This window comes from Catharus ustulatus, chromosome 2, assembly GCF_009819885.2.
Source record: "Catharus ustulatus isolate bCatUst1 chromosome 2, bCatUst1.pri.v2, whole genome shotgun sequence".
NCBI classification, from domain to species: Eukaryota; Metazoa; Chordata; class Aves; order Passeriformes; family Turdidae; genus Catharus; species Catharus ustulatus.
This window is the reverse complement of record NC_046222.1, coordinates 124,041,108-124,059,920: the sequence shown is the minus strand read 5'-3', so window position 1 is coordinate 124,059,920 and position 18,813 is coordinate 124,041,108. Positions and strand designations below refer to the sequence as shown.

Sequence of the window (18,813 nt, the reverse complement as noted above, 5' to 3'; positions counted from 1 at the left end):
TCCAGGTTGGACACTGGGGCTGGAGCAGCCTGGGACAGTGGGAGGCTGTCTCTCAACCAGACCACTTTTTCATTTTTTATTATTCTTCATCTCTGAGTGAATTTTTGTGAACCCTGTTCTGCCAGCCGGATGCTGTAATTGTGTAGAAGTTGATCAGGTGCAATAATGGAGGCAGAGACAGGAACGCTCAGCTGACAAAAGAGTGGACTCTTAAAAGAGGCATTAATACACTTCCTGAAATTTATTTTTATATAATTTTGTACAATTAACGACTTGTATTAAAATACTATTATGACATTTGAAATATCTCTGGTTTGAGCAGCCCCGGTGTGTGAGGGGAATAGAACTGAGGTGTGAGGGGAGCGGTCCCGGCTTGTGAGGGGAATAGAACCGAGGTGTGAGGGGAGACAGCCCCGGTGTGTGAGGGGAAAACACCGGGGTGTGAGGGGGAACAGACCCGGTATGTGAGGAGAGACCCCGGTGTGTGAGGAGAAAAGAACCGAGGTGTGAGGGGGAACAGACCCGGTGTGTGAGGGGGAGACGAACCCGGGGTGTCAGGGGAGCGGCCCCGCTGTATGAGGGGGAGCTGTGCCCGCAGCCCGCCCTGCCCGGGCAGGGGAAGGAGAAGCTTTGGGGATGTGGGGAAGCGGAAGGGTTCGGGCTCCCCGCAGCCCGCCCCGCCCCGGCGGGAAGCGGAAGGTTCGGGGTGCCGGGGCGGCCCCGCTCCCACAGCCATGGTGCGGCCGCCGCGCCGCTGCTGAGGGAGCCGCCATGGCCGCCGCGCTCTGCGGGGGGCTCCTGCTCTGCGGCGGGCTCCTGCTCTGCGGTGAGTCCGCCGGGGAGGGAGAGGAGGGATGGACGGAGCGAGCTCCCGCTCCCGGCTGGGAGGGCACGCCGGGCGGCGGTGCCCTCAGGGGGAGCGGCAGCGAGGGGCGGCTGAGGCGGCGGTGCCCTCAGGGGGAGCGGCAGCGAGGGGAGGCTGAGGCGGCGGTGGTGCCCTCAGGGGGAGCGGCAGCGAGGGGATCCTGAGGCGGCGGTGCCCTCAGGGGGAGCGGCAGCGAGGGGCGGCTGAGGCGGCGGTGCCCTCAGGGGGAGCGGCAGCGAGGGGCACCTGAGGCGGCGGTGCCCTCAAGGGGAGCGGCAGCGAGGGGCGGCTGAAGCGGCGGTGCCCTCAGGGGGAGCGGCAGCGAGGGGATCCTGAAGCGGCGGTGCCCTCAAGGGGAGCGGCAGCGAGGGGCGGCTGAGGCGGCGGTGCCCTCAGGGGGAGCGGCAGCGAGGGGATCCTGAGGCGGCGGTGCCCTCAGGGGGAGCGGCAGCGAGGGGATCCTGAGGCGGCGGTGCCACAGCGCTGCCCCGAGCGGCTCCTCGGGCTCTGGGCAGCCGGGCAGGGGTGCCCTGAGGGGCCAGCCCGGCCGGGCTCCGCGGGTCTGGCTGGCGGTGCCCCGGGGCTCAGTCTGTGCGGGAATCGGGATGGTCCTGCCGGGATCGGGACATTGAGCAAGTCCCGGCGAGGAAGGGCGGGTGTGGGGGCGAGGCCGCGCCCCGAGAGCTCCGTGTCACTCTACAGAGGGGACAGCCAGGAGATAAGGTTCTGCTCCAGGAGGAGAGGGAACGGCCTCAGGCTGGGCCAGGGCAGGCTCAGGGGGAACAGCAGCAGCAATTTCCCCATGGAAAGGGAGCTCAGGGATTGGCACTGCCCAGGGAGGTTTGCAGTGCCCATCCCTGCAGGTGGCACCTGGAGGTGGCACTCAGGGTGACAAGGTGGCCATGGGGACAGCTGGGACTGCCTGGGCTCAGAGGTCTGCGCACAAACCTGAAATTCCAGAATTATTTCCTCATCTCTTCGGCTCCACAGTGCTCAGTGGAGCATTTTACCTGGAGGCTTCTCAGGTAGGAAGGGCAGTGAGGGAAGTGAGCTTTTCAAGGAAATATGCTTTTTCCTGGGAATTTGCCTGCCTACCTCAGACCTCATCCTCGAAGCGTTGGCAGCACTCCAAGAGAACAGAGAGGGACTTTGGACAAGGCCTGGAATGCCAGGATAAAGGGAATGAATGGCTCCCAGTGCCATAGGGCAGGGCTGGGTGGGATCTTGGGCAGGAATTGTTCCCTGGCAGGGTGGGCAGGGCTGGCACAGAGTGCCCAGAGCAGCTGTGGCTGCCCCTGGATCCCTGGAATGTTCAGTTCCAGGTTGGACACTGGGGCTGGAGCAGCCTGGGACAGTGGGAGGTGTCCCTGCCATGGCTGGGGTGGCACTGGGGCAGATTTGAGGTCCCTCCCAGCCCAAACCACGGTGGGATTTGAACTTCTGTATTTGTGATATGCAGCATATTTTATATGTTTGTTGGGTGCAAGGGTAGCACTGTAGGAGCAGTGTCTGAAACAGGTTTTGTTTAAGCCAGGTTCAGATTTCAAACTCCTGCCTGCCCGAGGGAGTGACTGCCACATGAATTTCCTTCATTTGTGCATCAGCTGGGGACAGGCTCAGGGGTGCTGCTGGGTGACACAGGGTGACTTTGCAGGTCTGTCCCAGCCCTGGTGATTCTGTGAACCACAGCCATGGAAAATGTGTTATTTACCTTAGAGCACCTGTCAGCAGGTGTGACTCCTGTGACATTTAAGCCCTGCTCTATTCTGACAGGGTTTGTTTGCATTGCTCATTTGTGGTGCAGTAATGGGCTGGAATCTTTGATATTTCAGTCTCAATAACTACATTTATGTAAGAATAATTAAATCATAACAGTAATGGGCTTTTCATTGATACTTTACACTATTTTTGGGTTGCTTTCATTCAGTTCCAAGAAAGGAGAACAACTGAGGTTTTGTTACTTGTGAATAATGCTGATTAATGATACATAATTATATTTAATTGTATGTAATAGCTCTCATACCTTCAGAGGTGCTTCTGGTTTATCTGTTTGTCAATCCCCACACCCTTGTTATTCCCACAGTGCTGCTGGAGCACTGCTTAGAAAAATTGGGTTTGACAGTCTCAGGGAGAGTTCATGCCCTGAGTCCTGGGCAGCACCAGCTCAGTCATGCACAAGAAATGTTGGTGTCACAGAGACTTACTGGAAGTCACTGGGGCCAGTAATTTGTTTTGTTGCATAAGGAGGCATCAGGATTTAAATTAATTGGGCTCTGGTTTTAAATAAGCACCTAAGGCAAGGCAGAGGCTGCATTTAAATTTTGGATGAGTGAGAAGTGCTGGAGCAAACCTTGAAATGTTTGGTTCTGATTCCTCCCACAGTTTCTGGAGCAATCCCAGAGCCCCGAAACGCAAGAATCACTTCAGTCAATCTTCACAGCACCCTGCACTGGGATCCACCAAGGTTCCCCAAGGAGAACATCACCTACACTGTGCAGTACAAGAGGTGGGTCTGGGGCTGGGCTGCCTTCAATCCACAGCTCTGTAGGTTGGGATCTGTGTCCTCTGCAGAGCTGAGGGCAGGGCAGAGCCCTTCTCTGGCCTTTTACACCCCAGGCAGCTTTGCCCTGTTTATTTTGGAACCACAAACACATTCTGGCATTGGATGTTACTGGCTGTGGGTGTGCTTTTTGTCTCTCGTGGAACTCTGACCTGAGATTGAAGAGACCTGGTTGTGCTGAGGGTTTGCCCATCCCATTATCCCATTTTCCCATCCCATGCCATCCCACAGTGCAGTGGCCCTGGCTCAGTGTGTGCTGGCTTCTCTGAACTCCTGCCTGCTGAATGCTGTGGTGGGACCCTGCCAGGAAAAAAGGCATTTTTTACAGAATTGGGATTTTAATCCCTAAATTTATCATGAATTTCTAGATGGGTATAAAATCCTTAGTGTGAGTCTTACACTCACTGGATACATTTTTATCTCCATGAGTGCACAGGTAAAACCTTATAAAAGAAAGGCCTTACAAAATCAGGCCTTGCTCTGCTAAATTAACTGATTAATTAACTAAATTAACTGACTAAATTAACTGACTAAATTTACTGCTAGCATGTTAAGTTCCATTAAAAAAATCACAGGAATGAAAATCAATTTACATAACAATCTATTCTTATAAGAAAAACAGGTTACACCTATAAAAATAAAAAGTCTATCCCATGAGAATCCACAAAAAAGAAATCTAAGCACCTGCTAATAACACATACACACAATGAATTGAGTGGCACAAAATAGTACTCACCTATTAAACACAGTCTGTAAAAACTATATAAAAGCAGGCTGTGATATTAAATGAGGCTTTAGCCACTGAAACTCCCAAGAGTTATATCCATTGTTGTTCACCAAATTATTACATACCAGCTGCTTGTATTAACAGTTTTGCCTTAAATGCCTTAAATCCATTAGCAGCTGTGATTACCCAGCTCCTGCTGGAACCCTGGGCACTGGGAATTTGGAACTTTCTGTGCACTGACCCCCAGGAGAACTCTGCATTGGAGTTGAGGGGAAGCTTCCAGAATGGAATGATAGAGCTGGGATTGTGGGTGTGTGGTTTGGATAGAAGTGTGTGATATCACAGGGGGGAAACTCAGAGTTTAAGGGTTTAGAATACAGTGATATACAGAGAGCAAGATGGAGGGTTTAGGGGAGAGGTTTGTCCTTCTTCACCTTGTTCTTCATGGGTCTGGGTGATATTTTGTAATTAGATATTAAATCCACATTGCAGGCCATGGGTGGTTGGTTATTGGGTTAAAAGTAAAAACAATTTAGGTGGCATTTCTTAATTGGACAGTTCACCCTTAAAAGGCCTTATAGAGAGAGATACAGCTCCATTTTCAGTTTGTGTGCTCAGGGTTTATGAGATGTGATACAGATAAGAACCAATAAACACCTGAGTCCCAACACAAAACACCATCTCACACATTAATCCCCACCCTGGCAGAAGATAATCCTGACAGTGACACCGTTCAGCTGCTGAGACTGATTGTTTGTGTTCCCTGCAGCACGTACATGCTCCAGGACAGCTACGAGAGCCTGTGCGCGGGGCTGCGGCTGCCGCGCTGCGAGCTGTCCTCGCTCTCTGCCTACGGGGACTACGAGCTGCGCCTGCGGGCGGAGGCGGGGCCGGAGCGCTCGGGCTGGCTCGGGCTGCGCTTCAGACCCATGGAGAACAGTGAGCCATCCCTGCTGTATCCTAAAAACTGCCTGGTCTGCCTAGACACTGCCTGATCTGCCTAAAAACACAGCCTGATCTGCCTAAAAACACTGCCTGCTGTGCTCTAACACTGCCTGCTCTGCCTAAACACTGCCTACTGTGCCTAAAAACACTGCCTACTGTGCCCTAACACTGCCTGCTGTGCCCTAACACTGCCTGCTGTGCCCAACACTGCCTGCTGTGCCTAAAAACACTGCCTGCTGTGCCCTAACACTGCCTGCTGTGCCCTAACACTGCCTGCTGTGCTCAAACACTGCCTGCTGTGCCTAAAAACACTGCCTACTGTGCCCTAACACTGCCTGCTGTGCCCTAACACTGCCTGCTGTGCCCAACACTGCCTGCTGTGCCCTGACACTGCCTGCTGTGCCCTAACACTGCCTGCTGTGCCCCAACACTGCCTGCTGTGCCCAAACACTGCCTGCTGTGCCTAAATACTGCCTGCTGTGCCTAAAAAAACTGCCTGCTGTGCCTAAAAACACTGCCTGCTGTGCCCCAGACACTGCCTGCCGTGCCCAAACACTGCCTGCTGTGCCCCAACACTGCCTGCTGTGCTCTAACAATGCCTGCTGTGCCCTAACACTGCCTGCTGTGCCCAAACACTGCCTGCTGTGCCCTAACACTGCCTGCTGTGCCCTAACACTGCCTGCTGTGCCTAAAAACACTGCCTGCTGTGCCTAAAAACACTGCCTGCTGTGCCCCAACACTGCCTGCTGTGCCCAATGCTTTCTTCTTCTATGCTTTCATGACACTGAATGTAAAATCTTGGTTGTAACACTGGTAGAAAGCTGAATATTCACTCTCAGGGTATTGGTAACCTCTTTGAAAGAGATTTGCTAATAATGCCTAATTTTCTCTTAAGCTAAGGCACAATCTCTTTTCTAGCCAAGGAGAAGTTATTTTCAAGGAGCCAGACTTCCTGTATATCTAAATAAATTCAATTACTTCCTTATTTGTTGCTTTGCCAGACAAAAAACTTAATTTTAATTTTTTCTTGCTTCAAGAAAACCCCACTCTCACAGAGAAAGATTAATTTTTAGCCAAGAAATCTTGATTGCAGCAGGCAGAAATAATTCAAATGTTTTCATTTTTCAAGCTGATCATAATGAAAACCCACAAAACCCCACAATCAAACACTTTTCTGGGGTGTCTGCCCAAGCCAGACAGATGTTGTGACAGTTTGGCCCAGAAGGAGAAGTGAGTGACAGCCATGGAAATGGTCCTTCCTCTCCTAGAGTCACCACAGCTGGCAAAAGGGAACTGGGGTGGTTCAGAGGGTGTGGGAATGGAGCCTGCACTGGTACCTGGGGTTGAACTGCAAAACTAAAACCCCTTTGCAGAGCAGTTCTGTGAGGAAAGGATGGATTTATCAGGTTTATCCAGGACAAAAATGTAACACACCGTTTACAAGGTGACTTGTGGGCTGGGTGAAATGTGCAGCTGAGGCAGCTGAAGCTGAATGTCCTGTCCTGTCCTGTCCTGTCGTGTCCTGTCCTGTCCTGTGTGTCCCTGTGTGCAGCCACCATTGGCCCCCCCGAGGTGAGGCTGAGGTCGGAGGCCGGGGCCCTGCACGCAGATTTCTGGGGGCCGCTGGCCGAGCGCAGCCAGGGCAGGTGGCCCCTGAAGCAGTACTATGGCTCCTGGAAGTACAGGATCCTCTACTGGAGGAGAGGCAGCTCAGACACACAGCTGGCCTCTGCTTCCCAGGTATGGGCACTGCCTGCCCTCCATCCCTGCTGCTCCTGCAAACTCCAGCCTGGGAAAGTCCTGGCAGCTCCTGGCACAGCTCTGGAGCCAGCCTGGCAGAGCTGGGGTGGAGGAAAGAAGCTCCAGGGAGAGCTCAGAGCCCTGCCAGGGCCTGAAGGGGCTCCAGGAGAGCTGAGAGGGACTGGGGACAAGGGAGGGAGGGACAGCACACAGGGAATGGCTCCCAGTGCCAGAGGGCAGGGCTGGGTGGGATCTTGGGCAGGAATTGTTCCCTGGCAGGGTGGGCAGGGCTGGCACAGGGTGCCCAGAGCAGCTGTGGCTGCCCCTGGATCCCTGGAATGTTCAGTTCCAGGTTGGACACTGGGGCTGGAGCAGCTGGGACAGTGGGAGGTGTCCCTGCCATGGTGGGGTGGGATGGGTGGGCTCTGAGGTCCCTCTCATCCCAAACCAGTCTGGGATTCTGTGATTTTAAGGGTAAAAATGGATCTCTGCTAATTACAATTAATCAAGTGTGGTCACTGCAGCTGGGACTCAGAACAAAGGCAGGAGCTGTGTGGTTGTTGTGCAGTTACACAGCACCATGGACAGAGTTTTCCCATAATTATCAGTAACTCGGTGGTTTTTTCCCTCTTAGTGGGACTTTGGGTTTTACCCCCAAATTATCTGAAAATGGGTAAGGCTTTTATTCACTGTGGTCACCTGGAGCTCTGCAGTTTGTATCCACTGCAGTTCCCTTTCTCCTCTCAGGGACAGCCTCCTCCACATGCAGCTGTGCTCCTCCAAACACAGTGCATGGACAAAGATCATTAATCATGTATTAATTAGAGCATTATGGCCTCTATTCCAGGCAAGCAGGAAGCCCCTGACCAGCAGACCTCAGTCACACTTCATGAGTGCTTTGTACATCAGTGCAATTTTATATAATGGGGCTCCACCATGTGGAGTTGATTCAGATCTGTGTAATTCAGATTTAGATCTGTATAATTCAGATTTAGATCTGTGTAATTCAGATTTAGATCTGTATAATTCAGATTTAGATCTGTGTAATTCAGATTTAGATCTGTATAATTCAGATTTAGATCTGTGTAATTCAGATTCAGATCTGTGTAATTCACATTCAGATCTGTATAATTCAGATTTAGATCTGTGTAATTCAGATTCAGATCTGTGTAATTCAGATTCACATCTGTTACCTGCACACTGCTTTGCCATTCAGTTGCAGAAAAGGAGGAACTTTTCCATCATTTCCCACACAGCAGCCTGGCTTCCCATTCCCAAACTCCTGAGGAATGCAGGGATTCCTGCAGCTGGGATTCACCAGAGGAGCAGAGCTGCAGTTTGAGTCTGTGCCTGCAACACTTCCAGCTGCAAGGCTGGGACATTCCCTAGGGATCAAAGAGGCAGCAGGCAGAGGCTGGGGACCTGCCCAGGTTATTTGTGAGCTGGCTGCTTGCTGCAGGATGGAAACCTGTCTGCAGAGCCTCCTGTTCCTGCTGGGGATGCTCTGCAGTCACAGGGACATAACAATCCTGAGCAGCAAATTCATCTGCTCAGCCACCTCACAACTCCCAGAAATGTCTTTCTTTCCTGATGTCCAATCTAAAACTCTCCTGGCACAGCCTGGGGCCTTTTCCTCTTGTGCTGTTCTTCCATCCCCCTTGCTCCCTCTCCAGTTAATTGGTGTTTGTGTGGAACTGTGCTCCTGGCTGATCTCATTTGGTTTGGGACAGTTTCTGGCTGCCACCAGATCTCATTTATCATCCCTCATTAGTCTAAAATGTCATTAGAGCTGCTGGAAACAGCCCAAAGGTCAGTGATGGTCTCACAGAACAGCTGTAATTGTCCCTGCTTGGTTATTCCTTAGCTAATTCCATAGCTGAGTCACTGGTCTCACACACTGTGATTTTTGTGTTTTTCTGTGTTTTCAGGTGGCTCAGGTGGAGACCCAGCACAGCTCAGAGATCCTGGCCCAGCTGGAGCCATGGACAGTTTATTGTGTGCGAGTGCAGGCCGTGATTCCTGAGCTGAACAAGACAGGGGAGCTGAGCAGGGAGCTCTGTGAGCAAACAACCCACAATGGTAACGTGGGGAGTTCTGTGAGCAAACAACCCACAGTGGTAACGTGGGGAGTTCTGTGAGCAAACAACCCACAGTGGTAACGTGGGCAGCTGGGAACCAGGGACTCAGCACTGGGATGGCTGGGAGGGACCCCAGAGCCACCCATCCCACCCCAGCCATGCAGGGACACCTCCCACTGCCCCAGGCTGCTGCAGCCCCAGTGTCCAGCCTGGCCTGGGACACTGCCAGGGCTGGGATGTTCCATAGAGAAAGTGATAATTTGAAAATAATGACTCAGAAATGAATAGTGAGAGCTTTTGTTGGAACCCTGAAGCCTGGGGGTTTTGAGTTTTCTGTGCTGTCTGGCACTGACCCCCAGGAGAACACTGCTGTGACCTGAGGCTCCAAATCTGAGTGATGGAGTTAAAATCAGGGCTGTGCAGTTAAACAGAAGTGTGTGACCTCACATGGTGAAGGGTTTGGAGTTTGGGGTTTACAATATAGTAATGGGTATGGGACAGGATGGACGTCCTGGGCATTGGCTTCTTCTTGTTCCTTCTTCTTGGTTTTATGGGGTATTTTTTAATTGGACAGAAAATCCCTCAGTGCAGGTCACAGGTGTTTGGTCATTGGGTCAAAAGTGTAAATAATATAGCTGTCAGCTTTTAATTGGCTAGTTAGGCTTTAGAAGACCTTGTAACAAGCAAGATCCAGCTGCAGTTTCTCATTTTTATCTTGTTAGCTAAAGGTGCTGCAGCACTCACTGTAACATAGATAACAATTAATAAACATCTGAGTCCAAACACAAAATTCCATCTCTTGAGCTTTTAATCCCAACTCTAGCAGGGGAAAAAAGGAAATGAAAACATGTAAAGTTTAAATTGGTTTTTTTCTTGTCTCTTGCAGGTGTAACCCCTGTGTGGATAATTGTGACTGCTCTGGTGGGGTCCATGCTGGTCGTGGTCACAGCTGTCACTGTTTGTTTCTTCTGCAGTTTTTATCTGTACAGACTCACCAAACACGTTTTCTACCCTTCCTACGTTTTCCCACAGCACTTGAAAGAGGTTTGTTTTCTGTCTAGCACATGAATACCAGCCTTTCCAGCACAGCCACTTGGTTTTAAAAGGCTCTCAGTGCCAAAACATTTAGAGCTTCTTTTATTTTGCCTCCTTTCACTGGCACCTGATGGTCAGTGATCTGTAATTTGTAATCACCAGCTTTTTATGGCTCTGAAACAGGATGGGCTTGTTGATTTTGAAGTGAGAGAGTCAGGTGTCAACTTCAGTTCCTCATTTAGCCAGTGAGCAACAGAAATCTCTGTCTCTCCTGCCTCCTTTTAGACTTAAACCAGCTCCTTTTTGCTCCTGATCATGAGTGCATTCTCGAGTTTTAACTTCAGACAAGTGTCTGAGGCAGGAGCCTGGGCTGTAGCAGAGCAGAGCTGCATGGAGGCTGTGGAAGGGGCAGGATGGGATGAGCTTTGGGGCCCCATCCAACCCAGACCCTTCTGGGAATCTGTGATTCTGTGGAGTCTGAAGATTGCAGCTGGAGGAGGAGCAATGACAGCAGCCATTGCTGATGGGGACCCAGTGTCCCTGTCACACACCCAGCAGACAAAGGCTGCAGCAGGATCCCTTCCCAGAAACAAGGATGTACAAAATCCTCCTGTTCCAACCTGTGCTCTCCTGAGCTCCTGCAGTTCCTCTGGGCTTTCATTTTCACTCATTTGAGCTCAGCACCCCCAGGTTTGCAGCTGACTTTGGCTCCTTTGGGTTAAACACATGCTCAGCAGCAGGAGTGTCATTGAATCCCAGAATCCCAACTGCTTTGGGATGGAAGGGACCTCAAATCCCACCCAGTGCCACCCCAGCATGGCAGGGACACCTCCCACTGTCCCAGCTGCTCCAGCCCCAGTGTCCAACCTGGAACTGAACATTCCAGGGATCCAGGGGCAGCCCCAGGTGTGTTCCCTGTGCCCACCCTGCCAGGGAACATTCCCAACCCCAGTTTGGTAGAAAAGGGTCTGGTAGTGAAGATGTTTGTGCAGATTTTTGTAGCACTCCTGACACAGCAGCTGCTTTCTTATTCCAAATTCAGTTCAGAATTGTTTCAGCAGGATGAGCAGAGGATGGAGCAGCTCTGGGGGGAAAGGCTGGGATTGCTCAGCCTGGGGAAGGACCTGAAGGGCTCCAGGAGAGCTGGGGAGGGACTTGGACAAGGATGGAGGGACAGGACACAGGGAATGGCTCCCACTGCCAGAGGGGAGGGTTTTTACAAATCTCTCTGGGAACTCCTTCCCCTACACTCAGTAACCATTCGGTGTTTGTCCCCAGTCAAAGCTGTTTGGTTTTTTTCAAGTTTCTCTTCCAAACAAGACTCTGAGTCCTGGGGTTATTCTTGGAATTCTCTTCCATTTGCAGGATACTAGGGAGGATGTGACCCTGTGGGATGTGTAAGGCCTGAGAAAGGCACTTGGTGTGTGCAAAACAATGCCAGTGGTGAATAATCCCAGTATTTCTGAGCAGACAGGATGGGACAGCTGCAGAGACCTAATCCTCCCTTGCTCTTTGTTTCCCAGTTTCTGAGCAAACCTCCCAGTGCCCCACAGCCTTTCCCTCCACTTCCACAAGAAGAGCTGCTGGTTTGTGACAGGCTGACTGTGATTTCCCAGGAAAGCCAGAGCCCCAGTGAAGGGAGTGGGGATGATGAGGCCAGCAGCACCCCAGAGCACCCTGAGGACTCTGCACTGGCAGGCTGTGACTCAGGAGTGGGAGCAGCCTCAGGAGCAGCCTGAACCTCCTCCTCATCATCCTCCTTGGCAAAGGAGCAGCAAATGGACTTGGGTTTATCCACTGCTGCCTTCTCCAGCAGGAAAAACCCACAGACAGACACGTGCTCAGACTCTGGACAGAATCTTTTTATTTTTTTTAAGTATGAAGAATTAAATTTTGCCACTGTTGGTTGGGGCTCCCTGAGGAGTTGTAGCAATTCTGGCACTGATTTTGACCTTAAAAAGCAAATGTCTTATTTTTGTATAACACTAATTAATTTAACTTGGATGAACTATTTATTGCAAAACCTAATCAAAATGTTTATAAAATAAAATTGTATTTTGTAAGGAAAGACCTGATGTGGTTTATTTTTTTCTCATGAGAAATGAGGTGTTTTTAAGGATGTCCATCTTTCTATGGAGTTTATGTTTCCCTGATTCAAAGTTGTGAAGTTTTTAGGGTGGGATGAACTGATGTCAGTGGGAAACTTGGCAGCTGAAGTGGGAGGTAAATTAGGTTCATTTTAATTATTTACTGATGTGTATTCTGAATTTAAAAAGCCCAGGGAGCTGTGACTCCCTGCTCCCAACCCAGCCTGAGCTGCACAGGTGGGTGAAGGCTGCACCCAGCCCTGGGCCCTTGGCATTAACTGGGTTTGTGTGTTACTGCACCCAGGTGAGAGGGAGAAATTAAATTCTGTCACCAAAGGAACCTTCAGGAGTGAAGTTGTGTCTCAGCTTCATGTGGGAATTGCAGTTTTGGGAGTTGTCACTTGATGTGTAAATATCTCCTTTTTGGGAGTGGTTTCAAGAAGAAAACAGGAATTGATTCCATCAGTTTTCATCTCCCAGCTCCTCTCAGAGGATGCTTAGGAGGGAACTTCCCTTGTCCCCAAGTCCCTGCCAGGAGGGGCAGGGAGGGGGGGACAGGGACAGGAGAGGGAACAGCCTCAGGCTGGGCCAGGGCAGGCTCAGGGGGGACAGCAGCAGCAATTTCCCCATGGAAAGGGAGCTCAGGGATTGGCACTGCCCAGGGAGGTTTGCAGTGCCCATCCCTGCAGGTGGCACCTGGAGGTGGCACTCAGGGTGACAAGGTGGCCATGGAGACAGCTGGGACTGCCTGGGCTGGGAGGGATTTTCCAGCCCCAGGGATTTGGGATTCTATGGAATCTGTACCTGGTTTTTCCACACTTTTAAATTTCAGTCAAATTTTGCTTTCAGGGGAATGTGGAATTTATTGAATTGATTTTTTCCAAGGTATTTTATTCCATTGGTGCTTTTCTCCACCTGTCCCCGAGGCTGCTCTGGGAATGCTGATCTTGTGTCTGGATCACCCAGGAACAAATCCAGCTCCCTGTGTGTTCCCTGTCCTTCTTTCTATATTCTCTTCCCCCTCTTTTTTTCCCCTTTTGGCTTTCAGAGTGGCAGAATGCCCTCTGCACATGGGCCTGAGGAGGGGCTGGGGCACAGGACAGCGAGTTCTGGCAGCCCCCGCTGGCTGCAGTCCCTCAGCTGGGGCTCTGCTGGGCCAGATAAGGCACAGATAAGGCTGAGCCGCCTCAGGACAGGCTCCCAGTTGAGGGAAACCAGGGGAGGATGGGAATGGCTGCTCTGGGGGTTTCCATGGAAGCAGGGAAGTGTCTGCAAGGACATCCTGGCCTGGCACAGGTGCCCAGAGCAGCCGTGGCTGCCCCTGGATCCCTGGCAGTGCCCAAGGCCAGGTTGGACACTGGGGCTGGAGCAGCTGGGACAGTGGGAGCTGTCCCTGCCGCACACTCCCAGGGTTTAGGAGCTGCTAAAATCAACCCAGATGTGTTTTTTTCAGGCTGAGCTGCACTTTGTTTTTCTTCAGAAATCCTCCTGTCCCCCACTCAGGAAAGCTTTGGTAGGTGAGAGGCTCTTCCTCAGCTTCTGTGGGAGTCACAGAGCCAGCCTGGTGACAAGGGACAGCCTCTGCTGTCCCCACCTGGCTGGGTGGCCCCACAGGTCCCCCAGGGAAGAAATAATTTAGAAGAGGAGCAATAATTTAGAGGGAAGCAGCAATTCAGAGGAGAGTTTATCCTGGGCTGAACTTGTGGGCACTACAATGATGATAAATCAATAAACCAGGTGAACTTTAACCATGTGCTGATGCAAACTGAAGGCACAGAGCGATGCTGGAGGCTGCTCACTCTGTGTGTTCTGGCAAAGCAGGAGGGAAAGACACCCCTTGGAAGGCCTGGGAGTGCTTGGGAAAAGATTGCAGACCTGAAACACAAAGAAAAGTGGGATGATTAACCAATAGGGAAGTGGGGGAAGCTGAAGGAGAAGGGTCTGAGCTTGTGGTCTACAAAACAGATTCCAGAAGAGGGCAATGAGAGAAGGCAGAAAGGAACAGTTCAGAGAATTCCTGTCAGGGGAGGGAGGGAGAATTCCCCTGAGAAAGAGAAACCAGAGCCCAGGACCAAGAGGTCAGGGACACAGCCATCCCCCATCTCTGATCTCTCCCTGTTGGGAACTTTGGGATCTACCCTGGCCAGCAGGTCCTGGAGGTTCTGAGCCCCAATCCAGAACGATTCCCACTGAACAGCAGAGCCAGAGAGGCTTTCAGGAATATCCATCCCAAGCTCTAGAAAAGCTTTTAAATTGATTCTTAACCAGAAACACTTGTGCTTGTAAGTTTATGCTTTTTTTTTTTTTTTTCTGAAGCAGATTGGGAAAGAGCAATTATCACCTGGCAAAATGTCATTTTCTAGGACTGGTCATCCTAGAAATCCAAATTATGATTGAATAAATGGGGTTCAGAGGAAGGCTCCTTCCCCTGAGATTGTGCTGCAAAGAGCTGTTTTACAGGAAGAACTGTGAATAATGCACAGGCTTTGGGCCACCTGTGTGCAATGTACTGGAAATATTTCTGCTTTAGGGACTGGAGTTCCTGCAGTTCATTGTGCATTCTCCCAAGCCATTACTGCTTGAGAGGCATGGAATTAAATTACACTGAGGGCAGGGAATGATGATGGCACCACAAAGAGGAGATGCCCCTGGGGAAGCCTGAGAGAGGAAATCCTGGCTCCAGCATCACCAGTGAACATCACCAACCCCAGGATTCCCCACTGCAGAAAGCACCAAAGAGTCTGATTAACAACTTCCAGTTCTTCCATTTTCTGCCACCACGTCACTCAAATCTCCTCCCCAGTTTCCATTCCCTCCTCTCTGCTCCTGGGACAGTTTTTGAAACCACATTCCAGTTCCTCAGAGAGGGACTCTTCCCATCTGGGTATTGTGACAGAGGCGATGGAAATCCCACCAGGATTTCCAGTGGGTTGGATTTTCAGCCCTGCTCACCTTAGGGTGAAACCAGGCTGTGGAAACAGAGCAGAACTCACTGATCACTGAAATTCCAGCCTGGAGAGGAGAAGCTCCAGGAGAGCTGAGAGGGACTGGGGACAAGGGAGGGAGGGATGTGAGCAGGGCTGGGGACAGGCAGGAGCAGGACAAGGAGCAGATTCTGTCATGAAAATAAAGTCATGTGCTCTGGGGAAACAGGTGTGCTGGCAGAGGAATGCCAAGGCTGGGAATGAATCACCTGCACTGTGTCTGTGAGGGAGGTGAGAGCAACACTGCAATAAAACAGAGATGAGGAAAGTCATCTAATGATCAAACAGAAAAAAAATACAGGTGATATTGCCTGGGAAAGGGGATATTAAAAAATCCCTGGGGAATGGGTAGATAGATGTGACCCCTCTTGGCTCCCTGAGGTCCTTCCTTCCTGCCTGCTGTTCTACACTTTTCACACAAGATGAAATGCTGTATTAGCTCCTTTCATCCTGGTCCAGTGCTGACATGAGGAGAAACCACCAAATTACATCTGCTTTGTGTGTCAGCCAGCAGAAACAAACCCAGCAGATCCCAAAGGGCCTCGTTTCCTCCGTCACAGGAGGGTTTTGGGACAGACATCAATGGCCACAGGGACACACATTGTCCTCCCCTGGCTGCCTGAGCTCTGCAGATAGCACCCCCTCCTCACAGCCTGGGCAACATCAGCTTCTCTCCTTTCTTCTCTGACACCAGGGAGGAAGTTCTGTTCCAACTCAGCAGCAGAAAACTGTAAATATTTTAAGTTATAAAATGTTTCTTGCAGTGCTAGGCTGGTTCAGCACTTGTGGTTCATGGCCTACGTGGCACAGTGGTTACCCTGAGGTGTGGCTACATAAAATAAAATTTACTTATCACCCTGGGGCAGGAGATAACCAGTCCTCTCAGGATTGATCTCCTGCAGGCTCAGCAGTGCCCTCACACACTCACAGCCATGGATTGATCTCCATGCTCAGCAGTGTCCTCACACACTCACAGCCATGGATTGATCTCTGTGCTCAGCAGTGCCCTCACACACTCACAGCCATGGATTGATCTCTGTGCTCAGCAGTGCCCTCACACACTCACAGCCATGGATTGATCTCCTGCAGGATCAGCAGTGCCCTCACACACTCACAGCCATGGATTGATCTCCTGCAGGCTCAGCAGTGCCCTCACACACTCACAGCCATGGATTGATCTCCTGCAGGCTCAGCAGTGCCCTCACACACTCACAGCCATGGATTGATCTCCATGCTCAGCAGTGCCCTCACACACTCACAGCCATGGATTGATCTCTGTGCTCAGCAGTGCCCTCACACACTCACAGCCATGGATTGATCTCCTGCAGGATCAGCAGTGCCCTCACACACTCACAGCCATGGATTGATCTCCTGCAGGCTCAGCAGTGCCCTCACACACTCACAGCCATGGATTGATCTCCAGGCTCAGCAGTGCCCTCACACACTCACAGCCATGGATTGATCTCTGTGCTCAGCAGTGCCCTCACACACTCACAGCCATGGATTGATCTCCATGCTCAGCAGTGCCCTCACACACTCACAGCCATGGATTGATCTCTGTGCTCAGCAGTGCCCTCACACACTCACAGCCATGGATTGATCTCCTGCAGGATCAGCAGTGCCCTCACACACTCACAGCCATGGATTGATCTCCTGCAGGCTCAGCAGTGCCCTCACACACTCACAGCCATGGATTGATCTCCAGGCTCAGCAGTGCCCTCACACACTCACAGCCATGGATTGATCTCCAGGCTCAGCAGTGCCCTCACACACTCACAGCCATGGATTGATCTCCTGCAGGCTCAGCAGTGCCCTCACACACTCACAGCCATGGATTGATCTCTGTGCTCAGCAGTGCCCTCACACACTCACAGCCATGGATTGATCTCCATGCTCAGCAGTGCCCTCACACACTCACAGCCATGGATTGATCTCTGTGCTCAGCAGTGCCCTCACACACTCACAGCCATGGATTGATCTCCATGCTCAGCAGTGCCCTCACACACTCACAGCCATGGATTGATCTCCAGGATCAGCAGTGCCCTCACACACTCACAGCCATGGATTGATCTCCATGCTCAGCAGTGCCCTCACACACTCACAGCCATGGATTGATCTCCATGCTCAGCAGTGCCCTCACACACTCACAGCCATGGATTGATCTCCTGCAGGCTCAGCAGTGCCCTCACACACTCACAGCCATGGATTGATCTCCAGGATCAGCAGTGCCCTCACACACTCACAGCCATGGATTGATCTCCCACAGGCTCAGCAGTGCCCTCACACACTCACAGCCATGGATTGATCTCCATGCTCAGCAGTGCCCTCACACACTCACAGCCATGGATTGATCTCCATGCTCAGCAGTGCCCTCACACACTCACAGCTATGGATTGATCTCCATGCTCAGCAGTGCCCTCACACACTCACAGCCATGGATTGATCACAGGATCAGCAGTGCCCTCACACACTCACAGCCATGGATTGATCTCCTGCAGGATCAGCAGTGCCCTCACACACTCACAGCCATGGATTGATCTCTGTGCTCAGCAGTGCCCTCACACACTCACAGCCATGGATTGATCTCCAGGATCAGCAGTGCCCTCACACACTCACAGCCATGGATTGATCTCTGTGCTCAGCAGTGCCCTCACACACTCACAGCCATGGATTGATCTCCTGCAGGATCAGCAGTGCCCTCACACACTCACAGCCATGGATTGATCTCTGTGCTCAGCAGTGCCCTCACACACTCACAGCCATGGATTGATCTCTGTGCTCAGCAGTGCCCTCACACACTCACAGCCATGGATTGATCTCTGTGCTCAGCAGTGCCCTCACACACTCACAGCCATGGATTGATCTCCTGCAGGATCAGCAGTGCCCTCACACACTCACAGCCATGGATTGATCTCCATGCTCAGCAGTGCCCTCACACACTCACAGCCATGGATTGATCTCCTGCAGGATCAGCAGTGCCCTCACACACTCACAGCCATGGACTGATCTCCAGGCTCAGCAGTGCCCTCACACACTCACAGCCATGGATTGATCACAGGATCAGCAGTGCCCTCACACACTCACAGCCATGGATTGATCTCTGTGCTCAGCAGTGCCCTCACACACTCACAGCCATGGATTGATCTCCATGCTCAGCAGTGCCCTCACACACTCACAGCCATGGATTGATCTCCAGGATCAGCAATCCTGGCATCCTGGAGCATCTTTGTGCCCAGGAGAGGCTGAGGGAGCTGGGGCTGCTCAGGCTGGAGAGGAGCCCCAGCTGAGAGGAGCCTCAGCCTGTGTGTCTCTGTCTGTCTGTCTGTCCGTCCCTGAGTGTTCCTGTGTGCAGAGGGGGCAGAGCAGGGCCCAGGCTCTGCTCCATCCCACTGTCCCATTGTCCAGGGGCTGAGCCCAGAAATTCCCCTGCACAGGAGACACAAACTCCTGCCCCGGGCAGGGACCAGAGAGGGGCTGGAGTCTCCTCCCTGGATATTCCAGAATATCCACAGAGCTGTGCCCTCGGGTGACCCAGAGGTGACACCAGGTGAGCACTGTGGTCCCTCCCAACCTCAGCCATCCTGGGATTCTGGAATTCTGGGACCCTGAGATCAGCAGGCATGCTCAGAGAAGGTGCAGTACCCAATGTCACAAGAGGTAGCAGCAGCAGCCAGGAACATTTTTATCCAAAAGTCTGTCTGTGCTCTCCCTGAGGAGCAAAGCCTGTCGTGTTTGTAACAGCCATGATGTTGGGGTCACAGACCTTTGCCCACCAGAGTTTCAAATCCTCCT

At 51.8% G+C, this 18,813-nt stretch overlaps 1 protein-coding gene across 1 annotated transcript; it reads left to right on the top strand.

The window, feature by feature from the left end:
• The first annotated feature begins 717 nt into the window (after positions 1 to 717).
• On the top strand, positions 718 to 12,018 carry IL10RB (interleukin 10 receptor subunit beta). Its single transcript, XM_033053439.1, has 7 exons — positions 718 to 826; positions 3,248 to 3,371; positions 4,922 to 5,091; positions 6,650 to 6,837; positions 8,766 to 8,916; positions 9,802 to 9,959; positions 11,474 to 12,018. The coding sequence occupies exons 1-7, from the start codon at positions 772 to 774 to the stop codon at positions 11,687 to 11,689; spliced, it is 1,062 nt and encodes a 353-aa protein (XP_032909330.1). The 5' UTR covers positions 718 to 771; the 3' UTR covers positions 11,690 to 12,018.
• Positions 12,019 to 18,813: the final 6,795 nt, after the last annotated feature.

Excerpts from the sequence above, each read along its gene's own strand:
- IL10RB (XM_033053439.1), top strand. The coding sequence starts at position 772 with ATGGCCGCCGCGCTCTGCGGGGGGCTCCTGCTCTGCGGCGGGCTCCTG. Across the intron at positions 827-3,247 it reads CGGCGGGCTCCTGCTCTGCG|TTTCTGGAGCAATCCCAGAG; the intron begins GTGAGTCCGCCG and ends TTCCTCCCACAG. Across the intron at positions 5,092-6,649 it reads CTTCAGACCCATGGAGAACA|CCACCATTGGCCCCCCCGAG; the intron begins GTGAGCCATCCC and ends CCCTGTGTGCAG.